The sequence below is a fragment of the Prinia subflava genome, chromosome 6, assembly GCF_021018805.1.
Source record: "Prinia subflava isolate CZ2003 ecotype Zambia chromosome 6, Cam_Psub_1.2, whole genome shotgun sequence".
Taxonomy (NCBI): domain Eukaryota; kingdom Metazoa; phylum Chordata; class Aves; order Passeriformes; family Cisticolidae; genus Prinia; species Prinia subflava.
In genome coordinates, this window is record NC_086252.1 from 8,978,883 (window position 1) to 8,992,942 (window position 14,060).

The following is a 14,060-nucleotide window of genomic DNA, read 5'->3' on the forward strand; positions in this document are numbered from 1 at the left end:
AGGATACCTGCCCAGGGACGTGTCCAGCCTTGAATTCAAAGGGTGAGAGCTTCAAATCCCGCCTGGCCTTGGCAGGAGGTGCAGAGGAGGAGATCTGGCTGCTCTCCTCTGGCATGGATCTGTGAATCAGCGTGGAAGCCAGCAGGCATCTTTGCAGGGGCTCCAGCAGGGCTGGGAGGGAGCTCCAAGTGGGCAGGGGCCCATCTGCAGCGAGAGTCGTGGTAAAACTTACAGTGCCTGGCAAAGGGACAGTGCTGGCCAGGAGCAGCCAAACCTTACATCCCTTCTGCATTCCCAGTGCATAGTTTTAAAGATGGACTGGTAAGAAAACACCCTACAAACCAGAAACCATCCTGCAAAGCAGGTATTGTTCTGCATTTTTTCATTCCTATTTGAATTTAAACCCAAAGGAAACCCGGTCTTAATACAGCAGACTACTGGATTTGGTTGCTTCCTAGGAAATTAGAAACCCTTTTGAGTTTATTTTCATAATTTTGTTTTGCAAGCACGAACATGGCAGTGTCTCCAGCAAATAAATGTGTGTTGCAATATGGTAGAAGCCATGGGACTGCAAAGAACCTTCTGGTTTGTCAAAACACTTGCTATAATTTGTCATTTCAGCTGGTTCAGCCAAACAAAGTGCAGGGCTTCCAAGGCAGTTCACAATTATCAGCAACAGAACTTGGTCATTTTCTCTGGTGGGCTATTTCTTGTTATATTTTAGACTTTTTTGGCTTTTTTTTCCCCAAGTTTGGAATGAAGATTTGCTGCTCTCTGTGTGTGTGGCAGTTCAGTCCTGTGCTGGATTGCAGCCCTTTCAGGTGGAATTGCTGTTTGGCAGCAAGACATACCCTAAAAATAGAAAATGTGGTTATAAGTGACAACAATTGGCAGGGAGGACCTGTTCAGATGCAATTTTGGAACTGCTTTTAATTTTTTCCACTCAATTCCAAGTTAAACATCCATTTAAATTAATTAGAGCAATCACAGTATCCCTAGAATATCAGTGGAGAAACTGAAGCCGTGAGTGTAATTTAAGTATTTTCTGAATTCTGAGGAGATGCTAAAAAAGCCAGCTTAAAGAAATTTTTTCATCTGATGAAAAGCAAATTCCTGACCAGCCTGGCTAAGCTCAAATGTCTGAAGGCAAAGAGCTATCATGAAAGTGCTGTAAAGCTTCTGATTATTATGAAATTAGTGTCCCAGGGTATAATGCAGCTCTGCATTTCATACTTAGCTGCTGAACCGTACTCCTCACCCTACCTCCACTCACTGGGTTCTCATCAGAGCCCTGTCAGGACTTTGTTTAGATGTCAGGCAAGCCTGGAAATGGCTCCACGGCTTTTTCAGCTGGGTACAAATGCTTCACTTCAGAAGGACAGCTACTACCTCGATTTTGTGGCCAAGAAATCATTCCTTACGTACACTGCCACGCGTATTAACAACCTTGCAGGCTCTTACAAGCCTAATTAAAGGGCTTGTGCCCACTTAAATGTTGAAATGCTGATCCAGCAAAGCAAGGGCCTGTCCTTGGTGCTGCACATGCACTGCTGCCTTTCCTCATCGATGATACATACACCACACGGTTGTTTTTATTACAGTATCGACTGGAGTCCCGTCGTGTCGCTTGCAGTCCGGGCACGTTACTCCGAGCAGGGTTTTTCTTGCGATGTTTTGTTTAAAGTATTGACTTTGCCAAAGGGAAGGGAAAAGCGCGTGCAGCCACTTAAGCACGCAGGCAGCGGTATCAGTTTCTGGCCATTAAAATATGCACGTGCACACAAACACACGGCTGTACAGTATGGCAGAAACGGGGCTGGGTGAGCTCTGGGAACAGCCTCGAGAGACCCTCTGCAACAGGGAGATTCCGCTCCAGGAGCATCCTTCAGCCTGTGCCAATCCTGCTGAGGGTGGTGGCGTCCTTGTAAGTGTTGAAATGACATTTTTCAAAGGCACTGGCGTATTTCTGGGCCATTTCTTTCAATTCCTTAGAATGAAGTATATTTTTTAAAGGAGCATGTTCTGTATGTTTTGCATGTTCTGTATTTTTTTCCCTAACAACCTCTTAGATGTGTTCGTCTTTTGGACTTTGAAAAACTTCTTCTAGTTATTGGGTTTGGGGGTGTTTTTTCCCTTTCCAGACCAGGCAATCAATTCCAGAATATTATTCCTGGATACGAGCAGGAGGGTTATTGAGCAGTTCATCTAAAGTCAGCAAAGATTTCAGCCAACTCAAAGGTGCAGCAATCATTTTTCTAAAGGTCTGGATAGCAGTTTTGATCCAAGACTGGGATATATGGGCATGGATGGTTCCAGAACTACCAGATGAAACTTGGAGACAGATCTTTACAAATGTTCAGTCATGGGTTCCATCTGCAAGCACAAAAAATGGATGTTAATACAGATGTGTGCTGCTTTTATTTCCTCTTCCAGACCGGCCCCTCTGTCTCCCATCTGCTCCTATTTGATGGTGGGCTCCTCCAGAGGTTATGTCCCTTTAGTCCCACCCTGAAATACACTGTACAACACAGAGTTACTTGCAGAGAGCCAATCTCATCTGAACTGTGGCATTGCCCCAGTGGATTCTGTTTGTGTACTGCAGAGGCCTTGGACCTGCTCTCTGCTTTGAGTTGTGCAAAGTCATCCTTTGGTGAATACCTGATACTTTACAGTGAATTTCTGTTCGAGTTTCAAGAAACTGATAACAATGGCTACCTCTTTATTTTCTACCTTTTAAACAACTATTTCTGATAAACTCCCTAAAATTAAAACAGGAATGTGCTTGAAATCATTAAGAGGAAACAGAATTTGTTTTCTGGGTGGTTTGGTTTTTTTGTCTTGGGTAGCAGCATCTTGTGGGTAAAGCAGCCCAGTGTGGGAAATTCATTTCAGTCAAAACCAGACCACTCCTGACGGGTTTGCTCCATTTGTGCCTTGCAGTCCATCCGGGAAGTCACCGGCTACGTGTTGGTGGCTCTGAACCAGTTTGAGTACCTGCCCCTGGAGAACCTGCGCATCGTGCGCGGCACCAAGCTCTACGAGGAGCGCTACGCGCTGGCCATTTTCCTCAACTACAGGAAGGACGGCAACTTCGGCCTCAGGGAGCTCGGCCTGAGGAACCTCACGGGTAAGAGACACTCGCAGTGCGGGGCTTTAGTGGCAAGGTGAAAAATGGGCTTGTGGAGCGTTTCCCCAGTGCCCTCAGGCGCTTGCATTCTGCAGGAGAGAGGTACCACAAGGGCCTGGCAGTTGTGTGTTCTAGTTGTGTGTTGGTACTTCATTCTTTTTTTGGTTCACAAAAGTACTTCTCTCCATAATGATCAAAGGCTGCCCGTGAGAGTCATGGCAAGAGCATATTTGAAACAAAAACAGTTGTTGAAAGAGTATGTTGTTGTTATGGTTTTCAGACGGCACAGAAATAACAGCATGACTCTCCATGATGGCAAAGATGAGAGCAAACTTTATTCTTCTAAATTCTGCTTTTATAGAGTAGTTTGGTACAAAGAACATGATTGGTTATTCAGCGTCTACACCTTTTAGTAAACATTTCTTTCCAGTAAACATGTTGGAAAAACACCACCTGTGGATGGTTTCTCACTTCCCAAGGTTTGTTTGAATTCCTCCTTTAGATTTCTCAGGCTAACATGAGAAAGTTGCTCGTCTGCCTTTCACACAGACACTGGCAGAGCCTGAAGCCTAAGTTCAGACCAACGTCAGGCCCACAGTATGTAAACTTCTTTTTCTGTGTGTTGATATAATGAACATGTTGGTTTCCTTGTGATCCTTGATCATTGCACGTGTTGCTTCAGGTGCTGGGTATTTTCTGCCAAGTTAGCTTTAGCATCCCCTGTGCCTCTGTGTCTTTGGTTTATTTAATTTTAGAACTCCCTTTCCTGAGCAAAACTAGTGCATTACATATAGTGAGAAAAGTGTTTATTTATTTGAGCCAAAAATGTAAGCAAAGTCAACAGCTTTATGTTTACCTGTAAATTCAGGGCGGGATCACGCTGTGGAGTAAATCAACAATTCATTTCCTCCATCTGAGGCTCCAGAGTCAGTGGTTTGGGAGATTAAAACTTGCTAAATATCAATGGACTGTGACAATAAAGAGCAGGCAGTGGCTCCTCTGAGGGAGTTCACTGGAAGTACTTTATTTATACCTGATTCCTCATCAACTATGATAATTTCTACCCTAAACTTTGGTAATTTTGATGTGGCCTTGTATCTGCTAGTGGCTGAAAGCTGAAAATCACTGATCTGAGCTGGATGTGGAGACTGAACCTCAGTGTGGAGAGGTGGGAGCCTTCTGAACTATATTTAGGCACCTTTCCCTCTCTGCATTTTTTGTCTGTCAGTATTCAGAGTAGCATGAGTGCTTACAGTTCTCTGTTCAGCCTCAGCAGGCTGTACAGCAAGGCTGTCAAAAACAGGAGGGAAAAGTAGGCCTGAAATATTTTACAAAATAAACCAATTTTGGATGACTCTGATTAGGCTCTTTCCTCTGGTAATATTTTTTAACAATTTTCTTTACTGAGACCATCCTGCCAATAAGAGAGTGCTTCCCCAATGTCTCTAAATCCCTGCCATCTACTGCTCTTCACTTTGTCACTGTCATAATCCAATTTCTTCCTCTTCTGTTCCCATATTTCTCCCCACCTTTCTGATACAGGGAGTTCATTGTGGCTGTCTGTCCCACAGAGCCACAGCACTGGGTGATAACAGCATTATCTCTTTCTTTGTCTGCCTTTTCTGCTCTTTGAGTGCTCAAAATGAAAGACACCAGGCTGGGTGAAACTGAGACACAGAGATGAGCTGAGGCCAAGGCCAGAAAATGATGGAAGTCTTTCCCCTTGGCTCTGAGGTGGTTCTGCCAGGTGCCAGTTGTACTCTTAGGGCTCACTTAGCCATGGCTTTGCGGCTCAGTAGGGTAAAAAACCTTATCTTGTAGACCTGTGCTCAGATTTTCCTCCTGAAGCAGCTTCCCTGTGCCAATTGGCAGTTCCTCATTCTCCAGAGATGCCCTCTGGGAGCTGCTGTGGTGTGACAGACACGGCACCAAAACTGCCCAGCAAGTGGTTTCCTTTTCTTTGTAAGAGTCCCAAGAAAACCAGCCTGTGGATCTCTCCCAACATGAGATCACCACAGCCACCTCTTCTGATTTAGGTGTTTACAGAGGCCTCTGATGGGATTATTTGACTCGAAATGAATTGTTGTCTTCTGGAAGAAAAGCGCCCTAATAACACCAGCTCGTCTCCATGGAGCACTTAAAATAGCTTCTGGGTCTGAATGTGAGCCAGTGTGTGCTCGAGAACATTCTCTGTTTTCTAGCTAACATTTCTAGCCAGGGCCTCCTGAGCCTCTCCAGCAGCTGTTCTGTGACCATTCTGTGCTCTGGCTGGGGTGCACCAGGCTATTTCCACCCACAGCCTGCCCTCGCTGCGCATGCTCCTCCCGCAGCGGGCTCACGCTTCATTCATTTTCCTGCCACATCCTCAGCACTGGTAGCTGCATAAAAATAACCCGTGGATGTGGTGATGGTGCAGGGCTGGGATGGATCAGCAGTGTCTGAACCTGTTCTTTGGGCTCACCCCAGAAACCTCGGGTGAGCTGGGCTGAAGGAGAAGCAGCCCCCACGAGCTCGCATTTTTCAAGCCCACAGCAGATTTGAGGAGACTGGCTTTGAATGGTGCATCTCTTCCACTTGAGTAAAATCTAACATGGCTCTTGTCTTGCCTGTGAAGAATTGTCATTCCAGGGCTTATGCCTTGTTCACAGGGGTTGGGGAAATTATTTTTTTATCCGCGCACTGCTGGATGACAGGCTCCTGAGGGTATTTCTGCCTAGCTCCACACAGCAGACAAACACAAGCCTCAGTCTCTGTGTTAAATAAATGAGAAGCTGCTCTCACCTGCAGATTCTCCTCAGACACAGGGTTCCAGCCTCCCGTGCTGTACCACTGCAGTATTTTCTGTGTTGTTAACAGCTGTGTTTTTATTGCCAGATATGACTATCAAGTTTTCATATTTAAATGTAACTTTAAATGCTTGAATTTCCTCCCTTGCACTACAAAAAAAAATGACAGCTGTGAAGGCAGTTAGTTTTATCTCACCCAGAAAACATGATCCAATTCTCACCCATGATGTCAAACCACAAGGTAGTTTTGTTTGTATAGCTCAGCCCAGGACAGTGTCCTAAAATGCATGTGACACTTACAAAAAATCTTAGCTATAAAAATCCCGCTCTCATTTGCAATAAAAACTTAGTCAATGGTTCCACAAACGTGTCAAAGCTGAACTGACACTGAAGTAATGAAGTGGCTGCTGCCATCTCAGCTGGACTCGTCTCAGGGTGCAGATCCAGCTGCCAAGCAGTGAGGAGGAGGGTTTGACATTGTGGATGTGAAAGGGGGGTTTGACATCGTGGATGTGAAAGGGGGGTTTGACATCGTGGATGTGAAAGGGGGGTTTGACATCCTGGCTGTATTCTTAGCCTGAGATGAGCAGAGTAAGCGGTGCTGAGGGAGAAGGTGTGGCAGCTTCTTCCACTCGTTGCCAGATCACCTCAGCCCTCCCAGTGCAAGGGCACCATCAGTGCTCACATTTGGAGCACCCAAACAGAGAGGGAACCTGATGGCTGCATCTCCTTACAGCATCCATCTGCCTTGAGGGGGGAAAGACGGATAACTCCCAAGTGCCAGAGCCATTTAGGAGGTATTCTCCTCTGTGAAGATGAATAGGAGAGATCTGCAGCAGTGATGTGTCTGTGAGCAGTGACAGCCTCATCTTCCCCACTGGCCTCGGGGACAGCAGCTTCTGTGCACCCCTTGATTCTTTGAATACATTAGAATGAAGTGGACTTAGCAGTGATAAATGCAGTACCACAAAAAAGAAGCAATCCCACGGCAAAACATTCAGGGGTTTTCTTTGTTTGTGTTCCAGGAGTGTAAATGAATGATAAATTAAGATAACTGAGGTTCCAGTGAGAAATGGATATATTGCAGCTTAAACCATTTGATCAGTGATAGCCAAACAAAGGAAATCTAATTTGATGAGCAGGACAGTCGTAAAGAAAGAATCATTTTCACAGGTGTAGAAAACAAATCTGGTAAAATTGTAAATTTCCCCTTCAACAGATGTTTGTAACTGATTTTATGACTTCTAGTTTTTGAGTAAATTTGGGGTTTATTTTTGTGCAGAGCAAATTTTAATGTTTGATGGTTATTTCTATAATGTTTTCAGTATTTTTTCCCCCTACAGGGAACTGAAAATGCTAAAGGATACTTTGGAGTGGCATCACTCCTTAAAAAGGTTGCTTTTCAAGCAGTTTTCGGTCTTTTTTCCTTAACAAGCTCATTTGCTGTAACTGTATTGCAGCTCAGTCAGGTTGGAGGGAAGGGCATGGGAGGAGCCAAGTTTTGTTCGCTGTGCCTTTTTTGGATCTAAAATTCTTTTGGAAAGAAAGTGTTTGGATGTGTGCGCAGGACCTGCGTGATGGCCAGCAGGGAGTTTGTGGCAGGGATGAAGGCCACTCCCTTCTCCTTGCCTTGATCACAAAGCCTGGAGGAGCCGCGCCAGCAGTTCCTGGTGTGCGGGGTGGCGCGGGGTGACACCCCTGTGGCACACTGCCACATTCCTCAATTCCGGCCGATTCCCGGGATGAGCCGGGGAGGGAGCGCTGTGGAACTCGCCCCAGGCTGGCCGTGCAACAGGTGGGGAGGCACGGCATCCTGACCTCGGAGAGGAGTTGCTAGGATACACGGAGGGGGAGGAATGCTTGAAGCATCCCTGCGGCCCCTGTGCGTGCGGGGCTGCCGCGGGAGTTCTCCCCGCGAGGAGCTGCAGCGGCTCCGTGACCGCATCCTCGGAGCTGCCCTGCCCACGGAGGCGTTCATCCCAGCACAGCTCTGTGGCCAGCCAGAGGGGAGGAGAAGGGAGAAGCGCCTTTCCTGTGGAGGATTCTCAGTGTGGTGCCACAGACCCCGGGGACACGCAAAGAACCAGCCCCGAGCCCCCCTTGCTCGCCCTGTCCCTATGGGAGGGGGGGAACGAGGCTTGTGGCTGCCCCCAGGCTCATAAATGCGAGTGTGCCTGCTAGAGCATGTCTGTCTTTCCTTCCCCTGTTAGACTCTGTCCTGGAGAAAAAAAAATCATCATCCAAAAAAAAAATCATCCCGTTCCAGCTGCTGCTCTCCTCAGACATCCCAGGGGTGATTTGACAGCCAGGAGAGCCCAGGCCCAGCCTCGGTGGCAGTGGGGGCACGGGCTGCTCCTGCCACTTGGCACCAATGCCTGGGAACGCTTCCAGGCCCTCCTGGGCTGCAGATGTGGCCCCGAGGGATCCCAGATAAGAGACCTGCAGGCTGAGGAGCAAGTGCCTCCAGCTGGCAGGAAAATGCTCACAGATCTTAGCAAGGTAAAAACCCTGTGTTTTATATGGCCAGAAATACAGACTGATTCTGAGCCTTGTGAAATTTCTATTCATGAGCTTATTTTGCCCAGTAACAAAGGTGGGACACTGGTTTTTAAATTTCAGCAAGGCTAGGATTTTGCACAGTGTCTCTGAAGGGTTTGGATATGCTCTTCTCATGCTAAATAGTATAACTAATGTCTGTGATTCTTTGCAACTCATTGATCAACAAATTATGCTCAGTCTCCTTTATTTCAGAGCACTTCACTGTTTTCCAATCTGTCTGTAGTGTTAGAAATGTGGAACCTTGTTTGGAATGACTATGGCCAGGATTTCAGCAAAAAGCTCATCCGAATAACAATATACTGGTAAATATTTTAAACTGGAAATTCAAACGATCCCCCACATATGCTGGTATTCTCTTTCCCTCAATGCTTTCACACGAACTAGGAGTTACATCTATTGCAAAAGGGCTAAACCAGCTTATTGAAAGTACTGCACAGCATTGTTGATGTGAGCCAGTACTGTCATGCAGCAGGACAACTTCATGTAACACAGCTTCCCCTGCAACAAAACAGGACTTAAAATCAAGGGGAGGAGAAACGAGGCCAAATCCTTATCTGGTGTAAATTGGCTTACTTGCTTTGACTTTGTAATGACTTGAAATTCAAATTGCCATTCACTTCCTTCAGTGGATAATTTAATTCATACTTTAATTTACAAGTTAACTAGTGCCTAACATCCACTTAAGACCTTTTAAGATGTTGTGTACAGGGTGCTCTGCCAGGATTAACGCCAGCATCCAGCCTTGCTAGCTTTGGGAATGGTGTTGCCCACAGCACTTGGGCCCTGTGCTTGTGCTGGGGAACCCAGCAGATCATTCCTGTCTTTACTGTGGTCTCTGCAGACACAAGCAGGTTTCCCTGGGCTTCCAGAGTCTTGATTGTGTGGCTGCTGGGGAAAGAAGGGTTGGCAGGTGAAGACTTGGGTCTAGGCTGGATGGAGGAAATCCTTCGTAGCCCTGCAGTAATCTCCACATCTGCTGCTTTGTTTTGTGAATCACACCATTTCTACAACAGAGCAAATAATGCTTGCCTGCTTTAATTGGACCAATTTTGTCATTGAAAATGCTGTTCAGAGAAGATCTGGTGTGATGTGGGATTCAACTTTAGCACTGTCAAATGTTAGTTTAAATGTCATTAAAAATGCATCCAGGTGTGTTGCCATTGTTACCTGATGATGCCATGTAAAATAATAACACCACTCATTCTATTTTTCCTTGGCAATTTCTCTCTTTCACCTCTTCACAGCAGTTCTACCTGTGCATTTTTCAATCATGGAGCAGGAAATTCTCCGTGTTCTGGAGGTGTGAAACACCCTTTAGCTTTCTGGAAATGGGGGCAATCAAGATAAATCCAGTAACACCGAAGCCTTATGGTGATGGAGTAGCTTTGCCTGGCTTCTGTGACTGGAGAGCCCCGGCAGCTTGGGGATTTCGCTGTCTGTGTGCTTCGCAGGGAGTTAAACATCTGAACAGAGTAATCCCTCCATTTCAGTCACACGGGCCAGGAATGGGAGACATTTCCAAATCCCCAACTGTGGCAGGCAGAGCTGTAACTTCAGTGAAGTGCAGGAAGACTTTACAGTATGGGAGGATCGTACAGTTTATAGTGCTGAGCAAATGGAGACCCCAGCTTCCCAGCAGCTTGGGGAAGAAGGAACAGCTGGATTGTTCTCCCCAGCCTGGGCTACGTCCTGGCTAGGTGTTCTAGACATTTAAATCCTTGCTCTTCCCGTAGTATAGCTTCTTCAGATTCACAAAAGAAGCATTACTTTCAGTGGTTTTGGTTAGGTTTGGGGGTTTTTTATTATCTATTTTTTCTGCCTTTCTCTCTACAGTCTTCTGAATTCATTGATTTTCTCATTTCCTTCTGACAGGCTACAGCTGACAAGGAATTTTGTGCTTTTGTAAAGTAATTAAAGTCTTGTGTTACACGGGGAATGTAATCTGCACTGCCTGGCCAAAGGCAAGTTGCTGAGCAGGACAGCCCGGCTGTCACCATGCACAGTGGGGACACGAGCTGTGAGCCACTGGTGGGGCAGAGGTTCCAGCCTCCAGCCCTGTGGAGCTGCTGACTTCCAGGGCTCAAAAAGGCACAAAACTGTAGGGATCAATTCAGTGCCTGAGCTTAACGCTCAGCAGAGGCATTTCAGTGACACAGGGCTGGAAAACAGCGTGTGCTCACAGACCTGTGTCTAAACCCAAGCCCAAGAGTGAGCTCCTTTCTCTAGCTCTGCTTGCCAGCCTAGAGAAGTAATAAGTTTGGGTTCAGGTCACGATTCATTGCAAAAAGAAAGCAGTCCTGAGTTCAAGGAAGGTTGGATCAGACCCTTAGGTTTACATACTGGAAGTAGTTGGTGTCCCTAGGATATTTTCATGCCTGTTCATTTTCATGTCATTTGCTGCAGAGAGAAATTCCCTAGAAACCCTATATGGAGGGACTGGAGAGGCAGTGAACCAAAAACTTTGTTTTGCTGCATTTAGCTGCAGGAAAGCCCCTGCAGACAGAGGGGACAGAGCAGCCCCCAGACACTCGGCACAAGGGTGAGTGTCACGTAGGCTGACAGAGGCACACGAGGCACAGCCTGCTGCACACGAGGCTGTTTGCTGCAGTGTCACAAAGCCTCAGCCCGCCCAGCACAGGGACAGGTCTCCTCAAAGCCCCAGGGGGTGTTTGCAGCTCGGGCTGGTCTGCAGCGGCCTCCAGATGTGCGGCAGTGCAGAGGCAGCAGTGAGCAGCAGGTCATTAAGAGATTATCCGAAACAGTCTGATCACACAAGCCTTGTCCGCTGGGTTGTGGAAGGGCATCACTGCTGTTAACAGGATGTGTTGGGTGTTAGTCTGTGAAAGAAGCTGCAACAGACTCAGCCCCTCTGCAGGTGCTGCCTGCAGTGTCCAGGGTGAGGAAAACTCTCGGTAGCTTCCGAATTTGCAGGCAGCTAACAGCAGTCCCTGGTGGGGAGCAAGGGGTTTGCTGCAGGAGCTTCTTCCTGTGGCTGGGGAGAGTAAAGGAACTGACAATAACAATTTTCAAAGGACAATTCGTGACCTGACTCCCTGCCCCGGGGCAGTGGAGGTGCTGCCCGGGGTGTCTCCAAGGGCAGCAGTTCCAGGCAGCTCGGTGTGAGTGTGCTTTGTGAACAGGGAAAATGCAGGAGGCACCTGCTCTGCACCTCGGCAACAACGCAGAGGCAAGCCAGAGATGGGCAGGAAAAGGCAACCTCGAGGGCAAATAGAGAAAACAGAGAATAGAAGGAGGAGAACAGGAATGCAGCCCTGCAGAAGGGAAATCAGAGTGAGCAGAGGTGGGGGAGTGGGAAACAGCCAAGCAGGTGCCCCAGGAGGAAGGGTGGAACAGCAGCTCCCCTGGACTGTACCTGCAGGGAGGAGGAGGGAGCAGCCAGGCTGTTGGATACAGAGCTGCTGGAGTTCTCTGGGACTCCAGACTCCCTGCTCAGTGCCACCTGGCTTCAGCCACGCAAAATGAGCTGTGCCTGCTGTGAAGGGCCAGCGTGAGGGAGTCAGAGCTGGAGGCAGGTAATGTGTGTGGACACGGCGCTGTCCGGGGCTGCAGGAGCCTTTTGTGCATCACGAGGAACATGCCTGCGGGCGTGGAGGGGGGGGAACAAAGGTATCAGATGAGGAGAACACGCTGGAGGCCTTTTTCTTTGATGTTGGGAAATCGCTCAAGGGGCTGTCTTCTCTGAAACCCCTTTGCCTTGCCTTTTTTTTCTTCTTTTCTGTTTCATTGTTTTTCTCCTTGGTGAAACTTTCATAGATGTACTCTCATTTCTTTAAGGCTTAGAAGTGAAAGCACATCCATCCGTCCAGCCCTTGTACAAACGCTGTGCTCACGCTGGAATTCCTCGGGGAGCTGACTTCTGCTTCTGCCTGTCAGAAACCCACGTGCTTTGGGTTTGAAACTCTTGATTCGGGAGAGGGGGGCAGCACAGAAGGAAGGGCAGCATCAAAGATATCCCTGTCTGCCGCGCTGGAGGGAGGAGATTGTGGTGTTGCTTTGGGGCTTTTTTTTTCTGTTGGGTGGGTTTTAACTGGCCAGCTGGACGTGCTTTCAGATTGATGCCCCAGGCTGTGAGAACTCTGGATGCTGCTTCCATCAGAAGGAAGGGCAGTCACCTTCTGGGGTATGAGTGCCCAAGGGTACCCACACCCAGGATGAGTTTACGTGGGGAGGTGCAAGATGTTCTCGCTTAATCTGCTGCTCTTCCTCCCCAGCCTCATGTGTGTAGACTTAGGATGAGTGGAAGATTCTTTGGGATCTTTTTAAAATCTGACAGGGAAGCCTTCTGTGAGAAAGGAACAGTTGGAAAACCAAGAGGGAGAGGGCTGAAAGTGCTAGGCACTACCTTCCTTTTAAAAATGAGAAGGTATGGCTTATTTAAGAGCCTTTCATGCTTTCTCCTAACAATTAACTTGTACTTTCAATCAAACGAATTATGTTAATTGAACAATAATAATTGAATCTATTTGAGACTGAATTTTCTGTTATAAAAGCATGCTGGTTCCTTCTTGTTAAGCCAAAGAATGTCAAATAAGTGCACCTGAACTGGTGGTGAACTTTAGGTGATGACTGAGCTCATTCCCTGATTTGAGGGCCCAGGCCAATCCTGCTGAAATTACTCTTCACTAGCATTGTACAGGGAGCAGAGTGGATGTGTAGCCCAGGAGGTGCCTTTCTCATCTCTGGTGGAGTCAACTGAGTTTCCTTCCCATGAAATAGTCATCTTCCCCTAATATTCCTTACAAACCTCAGCCAGTTAAAGATCCATTGTACTGAGCTCAGTGTTGCAAACTTTAATAAAAAATGCAATGTGGAAAAGAGTCAGCCATTAATAATAACGATGAAAAAGTCATAGTGCAGAAAAGGGTGAGGCAAATACAAGGAGGAGGAAGGCAAAGCACCCTGTCCCCAAAGTGGTCGATAGGGAAGCTGGGCTGCACACAGCTGGATGTGTCCTGGGCTGTGGAAGGAGCCCCCAAGGGCTGACAGAAGATTTTCCTTCATGTTGAATCAACGGGTACAAGCTGTGTTTTGGGAGAGCTGGACATTGATTGGCATTGGCAGGACATCCAAAGCCTGGAGTATCCATAGCGTGGCTGTGTCCTGCCAGTCTCACTGTGACCAAGCAGGAATTCATTGTGTTTGTTCTGAAATGGCGATACCATGCTCCCCAATTTTTTGAAATTGGGAATTTTTTGAATTTACCTTTAGCTGGATGTCAAAGCCCCATTGCACGGGCTGCCTCTGGCTGGCATTTGCTCACAGAGGTCTCCCTGATCCAGGTGTGCTCTGCAGGGCTGCTGGCAGTGAAGGTGACAGTCCCAAAACTCTTCAGCAGTCGCCGGGCTCAGAGGCTCTGCTGTTTACAGGGGTCTGTGAGTGAGGCTTGATGGCTTAAAAGCAGGCACAGAGCTGAAGCAGGCACAGGGCGAGGTTGCAAGGGCAGCATCCTCCTCTGTGTGTCACAGAAGAGCTGAGAGGGATCTTTTAATGGCTGTGAATGCATAACAGCTTAATCCCAGTTAGCCCTGCACCAGCTCCAGAAACCTCCTCACTGCAGCCCCCACCCC

At 47.5% G+C, this 14,060-nt stretch overlaps 1 protein-coding gene across 1 annotated transcript in view; it reads left to right on the top strand.

The window, feature by feature from the left end:
* The window catches only part of ERBB4 (erb-b2 receptor tyrosine kinase 4), a 528,150-nt gene that overhangs the window by 288,834 nt on the left and 225,256 nt on the right, over positions 1-14,060 (top strand). Inside the window, exon 3 of the mRNA XM_063400120.1 lies at positions 2,941-3,127. Coding sequence (XP_063256190.1) covers positions 2,941-3,127 — 187 coding nt within the window. The remainder of the gene's footprint in view (positions 1-2,940; positions 3,128-14,060) is intronic.